At 43.6% G+C, this 17,284-nt stretch overlaps 2 protein-coding genes and 1 long non-coding RNA gene across 4 annotated transcripts; all 3 read right to left on the bottom strand.

Moving 5' to 3' along the window:
• Positions 1-1,596: 1,596 nt before the first annotated feature.
• LOC124677374 (ras-related protein RABE1e-like) lies at positions 1,597-6,481 on the bottom strand. Its single transcript, XM_047213364.1, has 8 exons — positions 6,211-6,481; positions 4,207-4,279; positions 4,023-4,123; positions 2,684-2,749; positions 2,498-2,592; positions 2,341-2,403; positions 2,140-2,235; positions 1,597-2,039 (listed from the first exon to the last, which is right to left on the bottom strand). Exons 1-8 carry the CDS (start codon positions 6,281-6,283, stop codon positions 1,953-1,955), a joined length of 654 nt encoding a protein of 217 aa, XP_047069320.1. The 5' UTR covers positions 6,284-6,481; the 3' UTR covers positions 1,597-1,952.
• A 1,691-nt stretch (positions 6,482-8,172) lies between these two features.
• Positions 8,173-12,600, bottom strand: LOC124677373 (hydroxyproline O-galactosyltransferase GALT5-like). Of its 2 annotated transcripts, XR_006994038.1 has the most exons (8): positions 12,384-12,585; positions 12,045-12,277; positions 11,564-11,851; positions 11,342-11,470; positions 11,075-11,248; positions 10,315-10,422; positions 9,424-9,987; positions 8,173-8,399 (listed from the first exon to the last, which is right to left on the bottom strand). XR_006994038.1 is itself a non-coding variant. In XM_047213363.1 (7 exons), the coding sequence occupies exons 1-7, from the start codon at positions 12,583-12,585 to the stop codon at positions 9,781-9,783; spliced, it is 1,341 nt and encodes a 446-aa protein (XP_047069319.1). In that variant the 5' UTR covers positions 12,586-12,600; the 3' UTR covers positions 8,173-9,780. The 2 variants fall into 2 exon arrangements, 1 of the variants encoding a protein (XP_047069319.1); XM_047213363.1 differs by having other exon boundaries at positions 8,173-9,987; positions 12,384-12,600.
• Positions 12,601-14,084: 1,484 nt separating this feature from the next.
• Positions 14,085-15,069, bottom strand: LOC124676886. The gene is made up of 2 exons (XR_006993841.1): positions 14,990-15,069; positions 14,085-14,913 (listed from the first exon to the last, which is right to left on the bottom strand). It is a non-coding gene; the product is annotated as an uncharacterized LOC124676886 (long non-coding RNA).
• Between the last annotated feature and the right edge of the window lie 2,215 nt (positions 15,070-17,284).

Here is a 17,284-nt window from a genome sequence, read left to right as displayed (position 1 = left end):
ACTGATTTAAATGTATCTATAAACATTTTAAGTATAAATATATTTAAATTAGCGACAACTAATATAGAACAAAGGAGTACCTAATGGACCAGTTAAGTTTTAAGTTTAGATATGTCCTTCAAACACTTATTCTTCCTATTTAAGTTTGCATATTCTATATACTCAATAATCAGTAATCCAGATGGCTTGAAAGTTTTATTCCTTTTTTGTGAATAGAATATATTACTTAAGCAGCATCATTACACTCCTTACGGCACATAACCGTAATATTTGCCGGCCCTGAGCCGGGCCAGGTTCAGTTCTAGAGCGTACGACCAAGGTTTGCCAACAAGTGACTTACATTATTCTGCTGACGACTCACAGAACAAACTACCAAGTTGCCCCTAGATGCTAAGAGATGCTTGATCTCCTGAACTATGCCTGTAAAAGGTGATCTATCAACTTCACTGGAACAAATGAGTTTCATGGCTTCACAACAATCCATCTCCACCACACACGGTTGAGTGGACCAGAGCAATGTCAGCACCACGCCATCCCGACATGCTTCAAGCTCCGCTTCAAGAGGACTCCGACATGATTGCAGAAAATGTCAGCTCGAAAAAATAATCGAACCTGTGCCATCACGGAGCACTGCTCCTGTACCACCATTAGCAACCACCATTCAAAGTTGTATTCAACTTACAGTGTTGCAAATATCTTTTGCCACTATATATATTGCAACGATAGAATCCTCATACTGGTGAGAGTTGTTGCTCTATTATGGTCACTCCAACTATGTAGAAATGGCATGAATTTATACTAAATGTTGATCTTCTCTACAAATTAAGTTCCATTGTGTTACTAGCTTTGGTTGTGGATTTTTATTCAGAGACCGGAACACCGTGCCGTATTGGTTTCTCAAAAAAAAATGACATGCCGTATTTGCGGAGTTGTGCTCGCATGAGTAACTGGCGGGAGATAATTTTACGGTTTTGCTATGTCTCAGTCAACTGAGATTTTCTTAAGTCTAAGTCATCTACAAAAAATTGCTTTGAGTTGCACTTTTTTGTTAAAAAAGTGCAATTGCACTTTTCTGCCAGAAATGTGCAACTGGACCGAGTTGCACTTTTCTTTGAACTGCAGTTGCACTTTTCTGAGGTGACTGAGACTTAAGAAAATCTCAGTCAACTGAGACATAGGCACACCCTATTGACATAATCTATGGATCGGCCCAAGCATTTTCTTGATAGTTACGGAGGACATTCTATCTTCTTATACCTTTTCTTTATTTATTTTTATCTGTTGTGGGCATCGTAGTTATTGGAATGCTGGATACTTGCTCTTTTCTTGTATCGGACAGAAATGGTATCACTTAATGAGGGAAGCTCTAGATGCTTAACTCTTGAACTTAAGAAAGCGCCATTTATCACAAAAAAAAAAAGATTATTCAAGTTTCAGGACTTCATGCGTCTAGGCCCTCCCAGGTCAAAAGGGTCATTCTGTCTCGTTGCAACGAATTCACCATACAAGGATGGCCCACTTGTTGCTGATAGCCTCCATGATAAAAATTGGTATCTTTATGCACATGGAAGAAATCAGACAATATACATGCATGACTTCAGACAATCAGATATTCCTGTCTCGGAAGATCCTTTTTCATGAATGAAGTAAGCAAATACGTCAGCTTATCTGTTGAACTGTTTGCTCTGGTAATCCTAGAGCTAAAATAAGAGTAGAGCACAAATCAGCACTAAACGGAGCTAGAGGACAAGAATGAAAAGCAAACACCTCACTGGGGAATAACAACACCAACTGGCCAGAGGATAGATCTTTTGAGCTAGAAATCAATCGGCTGGACGAAATATACATCCTGGCATGTCACCGAAGTAAACATGCAGAAGACGGCACCGGCTAACTGGCAAGCATACACCGGCTATGCTAGGATAAGCCGTGCAGTTACTCCAACCCATTGATCAGGTGTTACAGCAGGACGATGACCATCTTGATGCGGCCCCACCAGCCTGATCTGGGTCTTGCCTATTGATTTGAATAGTTGGGGCCTGCATGATCAGGTAAAGGTTAGCAATGACGACTCAATGGAACAAATCGGATCCCCAACCTGTATATCTATATCAATACTTGACATGCCAGGGTAGTTACCTCCGCTGCTGCGGCAACAGTTTCAGTCAGCCTTTGCTTAATGTCCCTTGCAATGGTAAAGAATACTTCCTCCACATTTTGATTTGTTTTTGCACTCTGTATACAAATTGAATTAGTTTTTTTTCATCTTGGCGAACTGCTAGTTGTGTGATAAAGGCCATAGTGTGACTTCAGTACTTAGCGCATATTAACAAATCTTACCGTCTCAAAAAATTTAATCCCATACTCATCTGCAAGCTTCTGGCCTTGAGCTGTGGACACCACCTGATAGCCATGAACCAGTATGTTGTGGACATCACAAGGAAAGTTGGCCAGGCATAGCATTTGAAAAAAAAAATGGAAGGCTAGAAGAAGTTACCCGCTTTGCATCCATATCGACCTTGTTTCCCACCAAGATCTTGTTAACATTATCAGATGCATGTTGTTCTATGTTGCGAATCCAATTTCTAATGTCTAAAAGTTAGTTAAGAAAGATTCAATAACAAAAAATAAAGGGTAGTTCCAGCCTCAATCAACAAATGGGATGCACAAGCTTGTTGGATACTGTTGAAGGATGACTCATCTGTAACGTCATAGACAAGCAGAATGCCCATCGCTCCTCTGTAGTAAGCTGCAAAAGGAAGAAGGAAGCCGATCAAATAGGAGCATAAATCTTGCTCAGAAATAAGTAAAAATGTTCAGATATGGTAAACCTTTGGGAAATTGTAGTGATAGACTCTTGATAACTTGTACATAGATAATACATACTGTCGAGTGCTAACGCCTTTGCATAAATGCCCAATATATTACCAATAAACCAACACATACATGTGTTCATTAATGAAAGATCTCCACACCACCGACACATATTTGGGCATATGTACATGCATCTGGTCTACTTACAATTTCAGGAACAGGGTTAGACAGGTTTGCGATTGCAAGATTTTTTAATTAGCAAGAATGTAAAATGGACAGCTTTTTGTGCACAACTTATACATGAGCATAGATCAAACGGTGCATAGTTTTCAGTGAAAGATTGCTGCACTAGCCAATTGAACCAAAAGTCCGAACTGATGGAAAGAGACTAGGCAGTGTATTTATATTCAACACTCCCCCTCACGTCTAGGCTATTTTAGTCCTTAGTGTGGGTTCAGTGTGGGCCCCAGAATCTTTTTTCTTTTGTTTTCAAAACTGCGTGAGCAGGGTATTGAACTTGAGACCTCTTGGCTCTCAGTACTTATCACGCTAGATGCATGGTTAAAGTTGCACCTGTGTGAGAACTGTTCAACATGAAACCAGGCAAGATCCGAAGACCAAGTCTGATAAGCATGTCCTGGCCCTTTTGAGCCTGTGCCTGTACCGGAGCTTCATCCTCAAGGTGGGCGACCTTGTCGTTTGAAGTTCCAAAGTATCAGATAAGCCTCACTTCTCACAAAAAATTTCTTTTACCAGCAAAAATTAAGGTTACTTTTTAATAATTTTCTAATCACACCCATTTTCTTTGTTCTATAATGTTGTCAGTATCCAAACCCAGGCTAAGAATCATGCCTTTTCACAAGACCAAGCTCAAGCTCCTCCAAGGAAAACTTTAAAATAAGACGTTATGGTTATAGGTAGTAGATTAATGAAATGCATCTAGTTTCAAAAATCTTAAGAGTGAAGGATTTGATGGCCACCCATCAGAAACAATAGCACATCTATACATGATTTAACAACAATGTCATACAACCGTGCAATCGCTTGAGGACAAAGCGGAACCTGCAAAGTGTTATGCATGTGCTACTGTGCTCAAAATGGCACATATTTCTGTTCCAAATATGGTGATTTACCGAGAACAGATATTTACTCCGTCTTTCATATTTAGTCCACCGTGGGTGCTTTAGTAGAAAACAGAAAGTACATACCAGTTGTGATTGTCCGAAAACGTTCTTGACCAGCAGTGTCCCAGATCTGCAATTTTACACGCCTTCCATCAAGCTCAACTGTTCTAACCTTGAAATCAATGCTTAACAAAAAGAAAAACAAGTTCAGAATCTTGGACTTCCAGAGTGAATGTCTAAAAAGGGAGAATAATTGTTTTGTACATACCCAATGGTGGTAATAAAACTTGTAGTGAAAGTGTCATCAGAAAACCGCAGTAGCAAGCAACTCTTCCCTACTCCTGCAGATTAGAAGAGGGACACAAAATCAGAATGAATACAGTATTTTTATCTGAGAGGGCGCTGTCACAACACATCAACATCATGCCGCAAAAGAAATCACACAAGACGGCAATAATAAGAATGAGTTTATCAGCTGTGCCAAGTGAAGTAACCGCACTCAGACTGCACTGGATTTGGAGCATTGGATCAATGTTTTGATGGTCAGGTTTAACCGCTCTTGCGTCTACTACATCAGAGAAATTAAGTATAAATTTAGTGGAGGGGCGGCTGTGAAAGGGTGATTCCCCTTTTCCATTGAAGTAGGGAAGGGGGTGATTGATCTTTTTTTGAATCAGGCCTTACTGACCAAGTGGTAGTACAAGCTTCATTGCGGATGAAAAGAAGTCCTTGTGAGCGGAGCTACAAAAGGAAGTTCAAGCTCAAGAAATCCTCTCAGATAAAAAATACTGCGGATTTCCCGTTGTGATAGCATGTTCAAGTATCAGTTTGATCCAAGGCAGACTGCAAAACATGCAGTTTTTCCTTTTCTTTATTCATTAAATGCGAGAGCCAGACATAATTTCCCCTCCTTTTCTTGGGGTGATGGTGCTTATGAAGTTTCCACCACAGCGGTTTGAATGAATGAACTTCAGAAGCACCCGCGCTATTAGTTGCCGTTCATTCATTAACGACAACTAATATGGAACGGAGGGACTGAGATCCGGTGCCCCGACTGAGGCAGGGCACAGATGAACAGTACCGTGCCCTGCTGCCTTGGCCGTTGGATCGAAAATGAATAGACCAGATTTTGCACTGTAGCATGCACTGTGGATGTCACTGTAGTAGGTACTGTGGACGATGCACTGTAGCAAATGTACTGTAGCATACGCACTGTAGATGTCCCATGTAGCATGCGCCTGTTCACGTTCATCCAGCCATCGGTTCTTGATCCAACGGCCAGAAAAGGCAGCAGGGCACGGTACTGTTCATCCGTGCCCTGCCTCAGTCGGGGCACCGGATCTCATTCCGGAACGGAGGGAGTACTTGGTAACTTCTAAAAGTGTGCCAGCTGGAACCAGCTAATGACATTGGTTCCAACAAAGCTGCAAGAGCTGCCCCATAGTATTCCCATCAGGACCAGTAGGCCATAGTGTAAACTGAAAAGTGAAAACCTAAACCTATCTTAACCTAGTCAATTAATAGGGATACTCAATTTGTTCAACCGTTTCTATCCTTTTTTGGTTTTAGTCCACACAAACTACCTTGAGACTAATTTTGCCAACCTTTTCAGGTCGTTGCGAGCACTATCTATTAATTCAAGGAGCCATTATTGAAAAAAAAAAGTTCAACAAAGATGGCTACATATAAAAGAAGGGCCAAGAGCATTGTACAAACAGAACAACCGTGTATGATCCAAATAACAGCGCACGCATAATGCACTTCACGGACTAATCTGGAGGAAGATGGATTTATGGCCGCAAGTTACACGCTCTATTTATATCACATCTTTTTTACAGGCCAGCCTATGGTTGTCAGTTCTCACAGAAGAATGTCAACAAAAGTGAATCAACATGTACATCTTCACCCGGTAACAATCTCCATCCGCCACAACTAAAAGCTTCAATAAAAACTACTACATGGCACTCCATTAAACAAGATCGCGTTCCTTAAAATCCTTGGCAGCAGCGGTCCGTACTATGCGGTCCAAACCACAAGCAGTTCAGAGATGCCAAAGTAGAGAAAGTAGTACTGCTCGTCTACCCGGAGCGGCAAAAATAGTGCAAGGAACACATATCAGCCTAGTACATCGGACGGAGCTGGCAGTATATATCGTTCTAATCAAGGGCGCAGGCGGGCTAAGCCTTCAAGAGCGTCCACGAAGCATGAAGCAAGAGCTGCGAATTTGGAGGGGAGAGCTTGGGAGGGGTGCAGCAGAGTAAGAGGTACTTGCCGCTGTCGCCGATGAGGAGGAGCTTGATGAGGTGGTCGTAGTCGCCGCGCGGCCTCGACGTGGCCGCCGCCATGGTAGGCTCGCCGGACGACGAGCTCTCCTCGGTCCTCGCCCTCCCTTGCTCTCGTCTCGTGGGGAATTTCTGGTCCTCTCTCTCCTGTTCTCTCTGTCGTCTTAGCGAGGAGAGAGGGGAGGAGACGGAAGAAGCAAACGAAGCGTCCAGCTGTAGGCGAGGGAGAAAACAATGGCGTATATGGGTTGGGGAATGTCATTGGGGTATCTTGGTAGCTGTCCACTTTCTTTCTTTCTTTTTTTCCATCTTTCTTTCTAAATTGACAGGTTGAGCAATGCTGTTGGTAGCAGTAGTTACCGACCAACCTCATCGATTATCAATTTTGCAGTACCGAAATGCAGGTGTGGCCATCTTGGCAAGTCTATGCGTGTTGACCTACGCAGAGATACAAGTATAGCATTCTTTTTATATGCTTGCATAAATGAAATGAAATCCGAAAAAGAAGGGTTCTACAAATTGGGTTTCAAACATGTTTTTTTTTGTCTACATCTTGGAAACCGACACAAGAAGAAGAGCTACCCCAAGCCGGCTAGGGTTCATGTCCCCTCCACTTGCAATGTTGGCGGTCCTTCCCACCCCACCTCCAGTGGCTATTTAGCTCTTAGAGGTGTGGCGGACCCTAAACTCTCGCCAGCGGGAGGGTTCCTACTTGTTTGTTTAGTTAGTCTCCTTGCCTTCATCGAGGTGGTGAGGTGGCGGCAACAACAAGGTGTCATGAGATCAAACGGTATGCACGCAAGTCCATGAGATCATCTCCATCTTATTCCCGTATCATCGGTGCACAGATCGCCAACAAAGAGCACATGGAGCTATGTGGTCGGAATCTCTGGTTAATTTTCATGTTTCTTGGTGTGCTAGTAGGTTTAGCTCTTCTAATCTACGATTTTCATCCTTTTACAATGGTTTATGTATGGTGTGTTGGTCCTTTTGAGCCTTACCATGACGACACATCTATCTACTACAACAAGTTTCACTATGATAAGATTTGCCTGGGTGCAGTCTCAGCACACCTTCGGCTCGCTCCAATGCTTGTAGTCGTCTCTAGGTGGTTTATGATCTATTTGTATCCTTTATCACTTTTGAGGTTATTTGTATGAGTGTGTTGATGATTAATAGTAAACATGCCTTTTTCCCAAATTAATTGTAACTCAGTTTCATTTTGTAGGTAGGTTAAAATCTCGACATCTAAAAAGCACATTCACTTATAAATCAACTCTACTTATGTTTAAAATTTCAAGTTCAAATACAACATACTATGTAGTATGCAATTTCAATAGCGTGTTGATAAGGCTCAGCTGGCGTGGGATTTTCCTAAGTTTTAGTCCATTCAGAAAATTGCAATTTTAGTTTAGTGGAAAGAACAACTTGTTATTCTCTATAAAACTACAACTGGATGACAAAAGTGCAAGTTACAATTTTCTGAAACTGAGATTACATTTTCTAAATCTATCGAGACTTATCTCTGAGCTCATAGACAGGGTTAACTGCACGTGTATTGCACGAGATAGACCTGTATTTTCGTCGCCTCGCACACGGTAGTACAAGTACAGAGACTCGGCCAACGGGTGTAACTTACACGCAAACACATAGAACACGATGTCTGATTGCGACATCATCAAAGGTACGAAAGAAAACAGCGCGGCGGCGCTGGTGTCGCTCGTCACGTCCAGCTGGAGCTACAACAAATCGTTTATCATCAGCTGCTCATGCGTTCACTAATTCACCCGACAGCCAGCTCAAAGCGTGCAGGAGCCAGCCATCATCGGTAGATAAACAAGAGTAAACAACAAATGATAGTAATCCATCAGTCGAAAAATAAGTGTCTAAACAGGAGTAAACAACTGATAGTACTAGTACAAAGATAAGTCTCAAACAAAAGGAAATGTACGTCACCATCAAAACTTTCTCAAACATCACATTACAATACCAGGTAGACCTGGTTCATTCCTCGGCACATGCGCTGAGGTTATGACCTGGTCCCAACAAATCCAAAAGTTCCAAAATCATTAAAAAGTTAAGAGCAAAACTAGCAGTTCGCAGTTTATTATAGACAAAATACAAAATGATGTCTTCAAAACATGCTAGGCCTGGACCCACACGTCATTCTCACAGGCATCTGCAGTTTAACAAAATATCAACATAACAGTTTTGTGTTCGGCAATGTTCCAGACATCAAGATTTCCTTATAGCCCTAAAATGAATTTTAGATGCACCAAAACTGCATACAGAAACAATCAAATAGTAACTTGCATTAACACCAATGAACCCCGCAGAACAATACTAGGTCAAGATAAGATTTGTTACCATGGAGAGAGAGAGAGAGAGAGAGAGAGAGAGAGAGAGAGAGAGAAAGAAAAATGTTAAAAAAGGTACAGAACATATCGATCTCAGGACAGTGCCCTGTTCATAAAGAAAACAGCGATAAACAGCATAAAAAGACGCGAGATATGCTTGCCAGCTACTCAATGGATATTTGAATAATATCCTCGTACAAAAGCAAATTCTACTTTCGTTCTCTTCAGATCTTTTTCTGTGCGTGGGGTCATTGGATTTTGGAGCAGAATACAGTCAATGCCCACGCGTGCAGTACAAACTTTATACTCGGACTGCTATCAGAAATTAGAAAGTTCATAATTATGCGATGATGAAGTTTATGTGCAGGCAGGCTCTTAAAGGAAGGGATCCCTGTGCTACTACCTTGTTGCAACTTGCAAGTGATCAGTAGACAGTACTAAGAGCAAATCAACCTAAGGGATCAGTAAACAATACGAGTTTTCACTTAACCAAACTACGATGGAAAATCCATAAGAAAGTTTACCACCTCTAGTTATCTACAATTCAACTGGAAACCATCACATGAGGGTGCCAGTTTTTTCGGAAGTACTGTACAAAATTCATGTTTAGTGAGTCAAGGACAATCTAATGAGAGCAAAATGTGTTTGATGCAAAAGCCTTTCTTTTAAGATAAATAGATAATGGAGCTTCAGAAATTTGCCATGATCTTACTTCACAGTATAACTTGATGAGAAATAGCAAAATAATCCACAAAATACTAAATAAAATTTAAGTAAAGTCACAACCAAAGTTAATGAGATTCCAGAACAAAAGGCGACCTGTAATTTCTGAGTGCTCGCACATACCTGACGGCTTGTGTTCAGCATGTCAACACTGAAACTACTACTGTCCGTACTGCAAGTAGCAACAACTGAACTGAACTGTTTCCATATTTACATAGGACTGAAGTTTTAGGCATCCCCTGGAATAGCTGCAAACTTCTATCTATCTAGTTCAAAAGTGAGTACTGGTGAGGTGGAACACATTTTTAATATATCTACATGACAGTCCCCAAGAGGCAAGAGGCACAATGCACCATCATGATATAATTAGTCAATCCTGGGTGGTGATGAACATCAGTGAGACCATATCATTTCTTGAACAATGAAGATTGACACTATGGCCTAGAGTTAACTAGTCAACCCCTACTGGTTCCATTACTGTTATCTCGCATTGCAACATTCTGGTTTTCCATCCAGCAACTTTTGCCACATACATAACATCAGCCTTGGAGATTGGTAATGTGCAGTATAATAATCATCTATGCATCCAAACTGACAAAACTTGCTGTTGTGAATGTATTGAACGTGCCTTGTCCTAGTGAACTGCTCAACCCACAAACCCATGCTCACGTCTTCCATTTTGAAGAGCTGCACATCAGGCAAAGGTAGATTAATAAATATCTTCCTTACCATGAATTGCTATTAGGTACTGACGACAGGTGTAGAAAATATTTCCACACTAGTCCATTCAGGATTTAACCATGGTTAAATGAGGGGTCACAAATGTTCTTATCAGTTATTACTCAACTAGTATGGAAGAACCGTAGCTACGTTGCTGACCTATGGTCCAAAGTGGTATTACAGGAAGTTTTGAAATTGTGATCTGATAGTATTTTGGCAAGCTCAACCATTCAAGTGTATAAACAATATTATGGCATTGAGGCAGTATTTCAAAAGGTAATTATAATATCTTACCCTCAATGTTTTGTTCCTAAATGCTGACAAAACAAAAGCAGCAATATCGGATGATATAACATATCCAGGGCCATTAGCATAGACTGGATACTCTTCTTCTGGCCACTCCTGTGAAGTGATAAGCAAATTAGAAATATCAAAGCTTGCATCGAGATAACTCTGTATCTAATATTCCGAAGTCCAAAAAAGTGCTGTCAACTATAACAAGTAAAGTAAAAGATAATTGCGTTACCCTGATAAAATAATGTCGGGAGAAAAATGCAAGGTTCCTTCCAACTTTCATAAGCATACAACTAAATGTTGAGATATGGTTTAAGGCTTTAGGCCAAAAAATAATAAAGGAATCAAGAAACAAGGAGCCTAGTTGACTGAAAAATATTATCGTCCTGCTTAGATAGCTAAACAAGTTAACAATAACCAGCAAAGACCCACAGCTTCCATTATCAGCACCTTAGAGGGCATCTCATCACTTAACAGTAAATGATCCTTCACTACTTCAAGTAGACAATAGAAAGACCATTTTACATTTAACAAATCAAACAGTACTTCATAGAAGAATGGACACATCAGTCAGATGTTCATATCCTGATATCGACACACTTTGTTTCAATCTTTCAATCACTTAAGATACTACGGTATCGATGACAGTGGACAGAATATAACCCAGTTTATTTGTTACAAATATATGAGCCCCAAACAAATTAGAAGAGGAAAAAACTGAATTAGCAGCAGCCAAACGAAAATCCTACGTATGGTTTACCTCATAAGTCACTGCCCATTTCCCTTGGCGCAATGGCCTGTGGTGGAAATTGATATTCCCCATGTAAAGACTTGTACCACTTGGCACATTAACAATTTCAGTGATTACTGAGTCAAGTCTTACAAAAGTATCATCATCACACTTCATTACATATTTAGCAGAGACAACATGAAGCTGAAAAAAGAGTTCGTCATTGTCAGAAAATAACTAACAGGTATTGCACTTCAAAAAAAGGATGAGTTCAAATAAGAAATTGTTTTTCCTTACCCCATACTCCAATATTGCAAGAGTCTTCAGAACAACTAGGTCATAATTATCCAGAAATGGCACAAAAACAATGTCCCCAAAGAATTCTGCCTCCTTTTTCAACTGGAAATTCACTTCGCTTCTGCCATGCTGGAGATAAGAATGCTCATCAGTTTAACTGTTATAATGTTCCAGAACACAAAAGGAAACAAAAAGGTGTGGATTTATGCTCAAGAATTTTACCAGTGCAACAAAGAAGCGAGCAACAACATTTGGTGACTTGCTTACAGCAGACATCCATGTCTTACGGACACCCATACGCTCAGCAAAATGATTGGCAGATGAGAGGATGCCAATGAAAATGTCAACTGGGTGATCAGGCAGAGGGGGTGCCTGCCAAAGAGTTGACATCTCCAGATAATCCTGTGGTGCAAAACTGGGGTGTGTAGTGGGTAAGGACCCAGCAAACACTGATTGCACATCAAGGTCCCCATTCAATGACAATCCTGTGGCGTCCTCAAGCACAAACCCCTGTAAGAGAAGCAACAAGAAACAAAAGTTCACTGCAATGGTAGGCCCAGCGTCCAGTATCCCCAACCACTAATTCTTTGGACTAGAACAATAATACTAATGCATAGTATATCACAGCACTGACTATGAAAGTCATTTGACAGGATTTCTTGTTGCAAACTGGATGAGACGGAGGAAGTTATTATGCACTTACAGTGCGGTAAGGGAAAGAAGTCACATGCCGGCCGTCCACATTGACATGGTACCCCTCCATTCCAGCGCTGAGAGTAAGAACAAATAGTTTGCCCTCCACAAACGGGAAGGGCCAATCGATGTTGACCTCCTTCTTCTGGCCGATGAGCCGGTTGAGCCACCAGGCCGCCTTGGTCTCCTCAGGCTGCTCTTGGTCGTCCCGAATCCACCTCTCGCACTTGCACAAACCATCCACTGCACATGAATTCATTCTACACATTTATTTACTGTACTAAGAGAATCCGCCAGACCAGAAGAAACATGACTGAATAACATGAATGAATTAAAAGGGGTCCCCTACCGGTTTCCTCATCGACGTGGGACTTCCGGCCCTCGCAGCGCAGTGGCGTGCCCCACTGCATGCGGTAGCATGTGTTGTGCTCGATGACCGGCCTGCCGCTCCAGTCGCCGTGGAGCCGCGGGTTGAAGTGGAGGATGCGGGGCGGGTCCTCGCCGTCGACCGTCTTAAGCCCCTGCAGCTCCATCATGAACTGCGACACCATGATGGGCTGCTCCCCGTCCCTGAGCAGCGCGATCGTCGGGTCGCCCTCCGCGTGCGCCGCGCGAGGCGTCGCCGCCACCGTGATGTGGGAGCCGAGAGTGAGCCCGCACGGCAGCTCCGCGACGCGGCCCCTCTCGCGGAACTCGTCGGCGGTTAGGACGATGGACTGCGCGCACACGTCGCGGGAGGGCGGCGCGGCGGCGGCGGCGGGCGGGTGGAGGGTCTGGAGCTGGGAGAAGACGCGCGCGCCGGCCGCGACAGCGTCGGCTATCGGGCGGCGGAGGGGCCCGGAGCGCGAGGAGTTGAGGAGGCGGAGGTGGAGGCCGGAGACCATGCGCGAGAGGCTGGCGGAGGCGGGACGGGGCTGTTTGTCGGGGCGCGCGGGGGCGGCGCGGTCGTCGGCGCGGTGGAGGTGGAGAGGAGGGCGCGACCCAGCGGCAGTGGCAGCGTCCTGTGCCGGGTTGGAGACGAGCGGCGACTCGAGGAGGAAGACGAGCACCGCGTAGAGGAGGAGCGCGGTGGCCAGCCCCTCGATCGCGCGGCGGCGGCAGGACACCCCCGCGGGCGGCGGCCTCCGCATTCCGCCGGGAATCCGAACCCTAGCCCTGCGCGAAGGAGGTCGTCACGGGCCGGGCGCGGCGGGAGCACGGCGAGGGGGGGTTTCCGAAGAGGAGAGGCGCGGAAGGGGGAGAAGAGGGGAAGAGGGCGGAGTAATTAGTAACAAATTAAAACACACATTCGATTCAATTAAGAAGGAGACGGAATGCTGCGTTACTTTGGCTACTGTGCCAATGCCGGTTCGGAGCTTTGCAGATTATAATGGTCGCGTCGGGGGTTTGCATGACAGAGTTGGTGGCTGGACCGGGTGCGTGGACCGTAAAGACGGGAGCAGCGTGGAGGGCGGCGACGGTGTATGGACCGATTTCAGGGAGACAAGTAGGGCGGCCGGTTACACGTGGATTGAGTAGAGGACAACCGGGGCGTGGCCGCGTGGATACAGACCGCTGTTTCCAAGGGACCGAGGCTGTCTTGTGTGCTTTGGCGGCAGGTTTCGAAATTTTGCCCCAAATTCTGTTCAAATTTCGGTCATCTCCAAGGGTAACGCACCATTTTATGGACATTGCTACACAGTGCCCGGTTACCAAATAGTCTTACGCGGTGCCTCCCTTGTCTGAATCAAACAGTTTCCTAAAATGGAATGTGGTCCCAACAGCTAATAGCAATAGATAAACAAAAACAGAAAGTGGAGGCCAACTTTGACTTCTCCTCACGCTTTGTTTCCGCTTACTCGACGCGGGAGCATGCGCCCATCAAACAGCATGGCCGGACATAAAAGGGCCTCTCCTCTTTTTTCTTCCTCCAGTTAACAACTACATTGTCATGTAGTAATAAACTTGAGCTTAACAACAGAAAGTTATGATTCCAATTGAAAATGTACAAAATGGCAGCAGTAGATGTAGAAAAAAGATAAAAAGTACATCCGGATGAAACCAGACCAGGGATCTCAAATAGTATACTACTAGTAGTGTTTTACTTGATCCATTCAAAATCCTAGATGTAGGAAAGAGAAACAAAATACATCCTTCCAATTGAAAATGTACAAAATTGCAGCAGTAGATGTAGAAAAAAGGAAAAAAATACATCCGGATGAACCAAACCTGGGATCACAAATGTACTAGTGTTTTACTTCATCCATTCAAAATTCTGGATGTAGAAGAGAGAAAAAAGTACATCCAGACCAACATCACAAACATACTAGTAGTGTTTTACTTGATCCATTCAAATTTTTGGATGTAGAAAAAAGATAAAAGATACAGACATACATAAGTTCCATCTAGATTTGGAAAAAACACAACTTGAACCTTTCATCATTCTAGATGTAAAAAAATGATCGAAAGTACATCCAGTTCCAAAAGTTGCTACCAGAACCGGGAAAAAAAATACTATTTGTTACATCCTTCGATTATTCAAGATGTAGAAAATAGCAGGGTGACTATTGATTCTTCGCAGCGCTGTACAAAGCTCGTGCATGCAGCATGGCTGATGGCTTGGCTTTGTCAGTGTACTGTGACCTTAACTAGGAAAACTACTCCTAATTAAGTCCATGGATCAGGTCTGCAACATTTTAAGTCTCGGAATTTCCACCAAATTTAGTCCGCACTGGTGCTAGATCAAATCCAACAATATTCTGACTAGTAATGGCCTAACTGGGGCTGGTCAGTTCTGCGAAGAGGAATGAACCTAATGAGGCGACGATTAACTATCCAACTTGCTCGCCTGATATCACTTGTTACTTTTCCCATTGACTGCAATGGTAACGGCACCTCGTCTGAAAACTTGGGTCAGTTCAGGTGTTTGCATCAGGCTGAACTACACCATGACCAGGGCGAAGAGAAAAGTCTCACCATGTAGAGCGAGGTCGTTGAAATGGAGCAGCACTGCAGTGCGCCTCTCGTCGCCGGTGCCCGCTCCAGTCCCCACCACCAGATCCCCCGCTCCTCCTCCGTGCCTCCCCCATATAAGCCACTACAACATCGCCGTCTTCCGCCTCGGGAGCAGGGCACCGCGAATCCCCGCCAACCGCACCACCCACAGTCCACCATGGACGCGGTCCTTGAGAGCGACGGCGCCGTTTGATTCCCCTGTCCCCAACGGCCAACGCCATGGCCGCTGCCCTTCTCCTCTAGGGTGCGGGCGCGGGCACGGGCACCACCACCGCCTCCCCCAAGATCTCTAATCCCGTCGGTGGCAGCGCAAGCTATACCTAGAGTTCGTGGGGTGGGGAGTGGGGTGGCCGGATGGGGGTGGGGAGGAGGCGTAGGGAGGGGCGCGAAGAAGGCCAGAGCGGCGGCGGCCGGAGAGGGCACTGGCGTGAGCCGTCCGCGGCGATATTCCTCTGATTTGCGTGTGAAAGAGGGCTTGCGGAGAGAAGGGGATAGAGATAAGCGATTCGGGGACCACAGAGCGCGTGTCATTTTGTGAACCGCTTTATTATGGCCGCTCGATGGGGATCGGACGCGCGCGAAAGGTGGGCACGACGTAAGACCGCACAGTGCTCAGGCATGAATTAGATTTTGCGCCATTTTAATCTCGATTTCAGGATCTGGATTACTCCACCACTAGCACATGTGCATACGCATTGTGCATACCTTTATGCTCTGGGCCATCTATAGCCACTACTACAGATGCTAATCGCATCTACATGAATATATCTTTATGAGTTACTACAAATGCTAGCGCATCTACAACAATACAAACATATATGCATATCTTTATGGGTTACTACAAATGCTACCGCATCTACAACAATACAAGCATATGCATATCTTTATGAGTTAATGGCTACCACATCAGCAACCGTATAAATTTGAACTATCTATTAGTAATCATCAAAACAATCTAAAAAAATAACTTAAAAAATATGAATAGTTACTTATACTACCTAGCGATGATAACAAATATTAGTGCCAGCCAAGGATGGGACTCTACAATTGCCCCTCCATCACTGCAGCCGGGCCAAGCCTATTGTAATAGATTTTGTTGTAGAAGACGGAGGAAAAATCAGTGTGCTAAAGCCTCAAAGGACCAATGCATTGCGAGTGATAAAAATTGTAGATCGAAAGAGACTAGCCTAAAACCATACCAACAAATGCAGAAAATGATTGGATCCCAAGAGATCCGCTGGGCACACGAGTTCACGTGCACTCTACGAACCATAGAGGCATCACTGAAGCAAGGATAGGATGACGAGAACTTTATTCTAATTTCAGGATGTAGGCGCCGCATCACCATCTTGAAAAAATACACAATAAAACAACCTAGACAAAGAACCAAAACACTCCCGCCAATGAGGAGCCGTGGTCCACCACACCTCCAAGAACCCAACACCACCGTAGATGTACCGTATCAACGACATCGCCGACCAAGGGGCACAACCCTGGATAGCAGTCGTTGCCTCTCAATCGCCTATGTTTATTGGTCTCGTGTACCAATTCAGTTGGCTCAAGAGCATATTTAAATACATAAATTATCACTACGCATTATCGTGTAGTCAATGATCACTTCATTTTTTGTGAACTACAATAGGTGTACTAATGAAAACAAATGGCACTATGTCAACTATGAGCAACAAAGTGTGATGACGATCCTTAAGCAATATTATTGTAGTCATGTAAGACTTTCCATTTTTTTTCTTGCTCTCCATTCGCCATGGAATATTACCACTATGTTTATCAAATCTACCGCAGAAATCAATTGCTCGATATATATGCGTGAAGCATTTCTGCATAGTGTCAACAAACAATTAGGGGCTAGGATTTTCCACCATGACAAAACGGTGTGCATCATGTAACAAGGAAAGAAAGAGAATAATTAATGAAAGAAAGAAAGAAATAAAGAAAGAACAATGTCTTGTGTTTCTAGAGTAGTAATCAAAACCACCCCAATGCTATCGCAAAACAAAAAAAGAAATCACACCAAATGGTTAAAAATGTTAGAGCTACTCTAGTAGACACCCTACAAACATAGCATCAATAGTTATTTAAGAGTAAATAGTGGTTTCAGATGGCCCTCTAAAATTTTATAGAGGCTTTTGAGTGTATGGAAGATCACACTTCCTATGGTGCAACCTTTATATTTTTCTTCCATTTAGGACATCTCGTTAGTTAGATGTCATTTCCTTTTATTTTTTCGTTCATTTT

The sequence above is a fragment of the Lolium rigidum genome, chromosome 7 (assembly GCF_022539505.1).
Source record: "Lolium rigidum isolate FL_2022 chromosome 7, APGP_CSIRO_Lrig_0.1, whole genome shotgun sequence".
Lineage (NCBI taxonomy): Eukaryota > Viridiplantae > Streptophyta > Magnoliopsida > Poales > Poaceae > Lolium > Lolium rigidum.
This window is presented reverse-complemented; position numbering and strand designations above follow the sequence as displayed.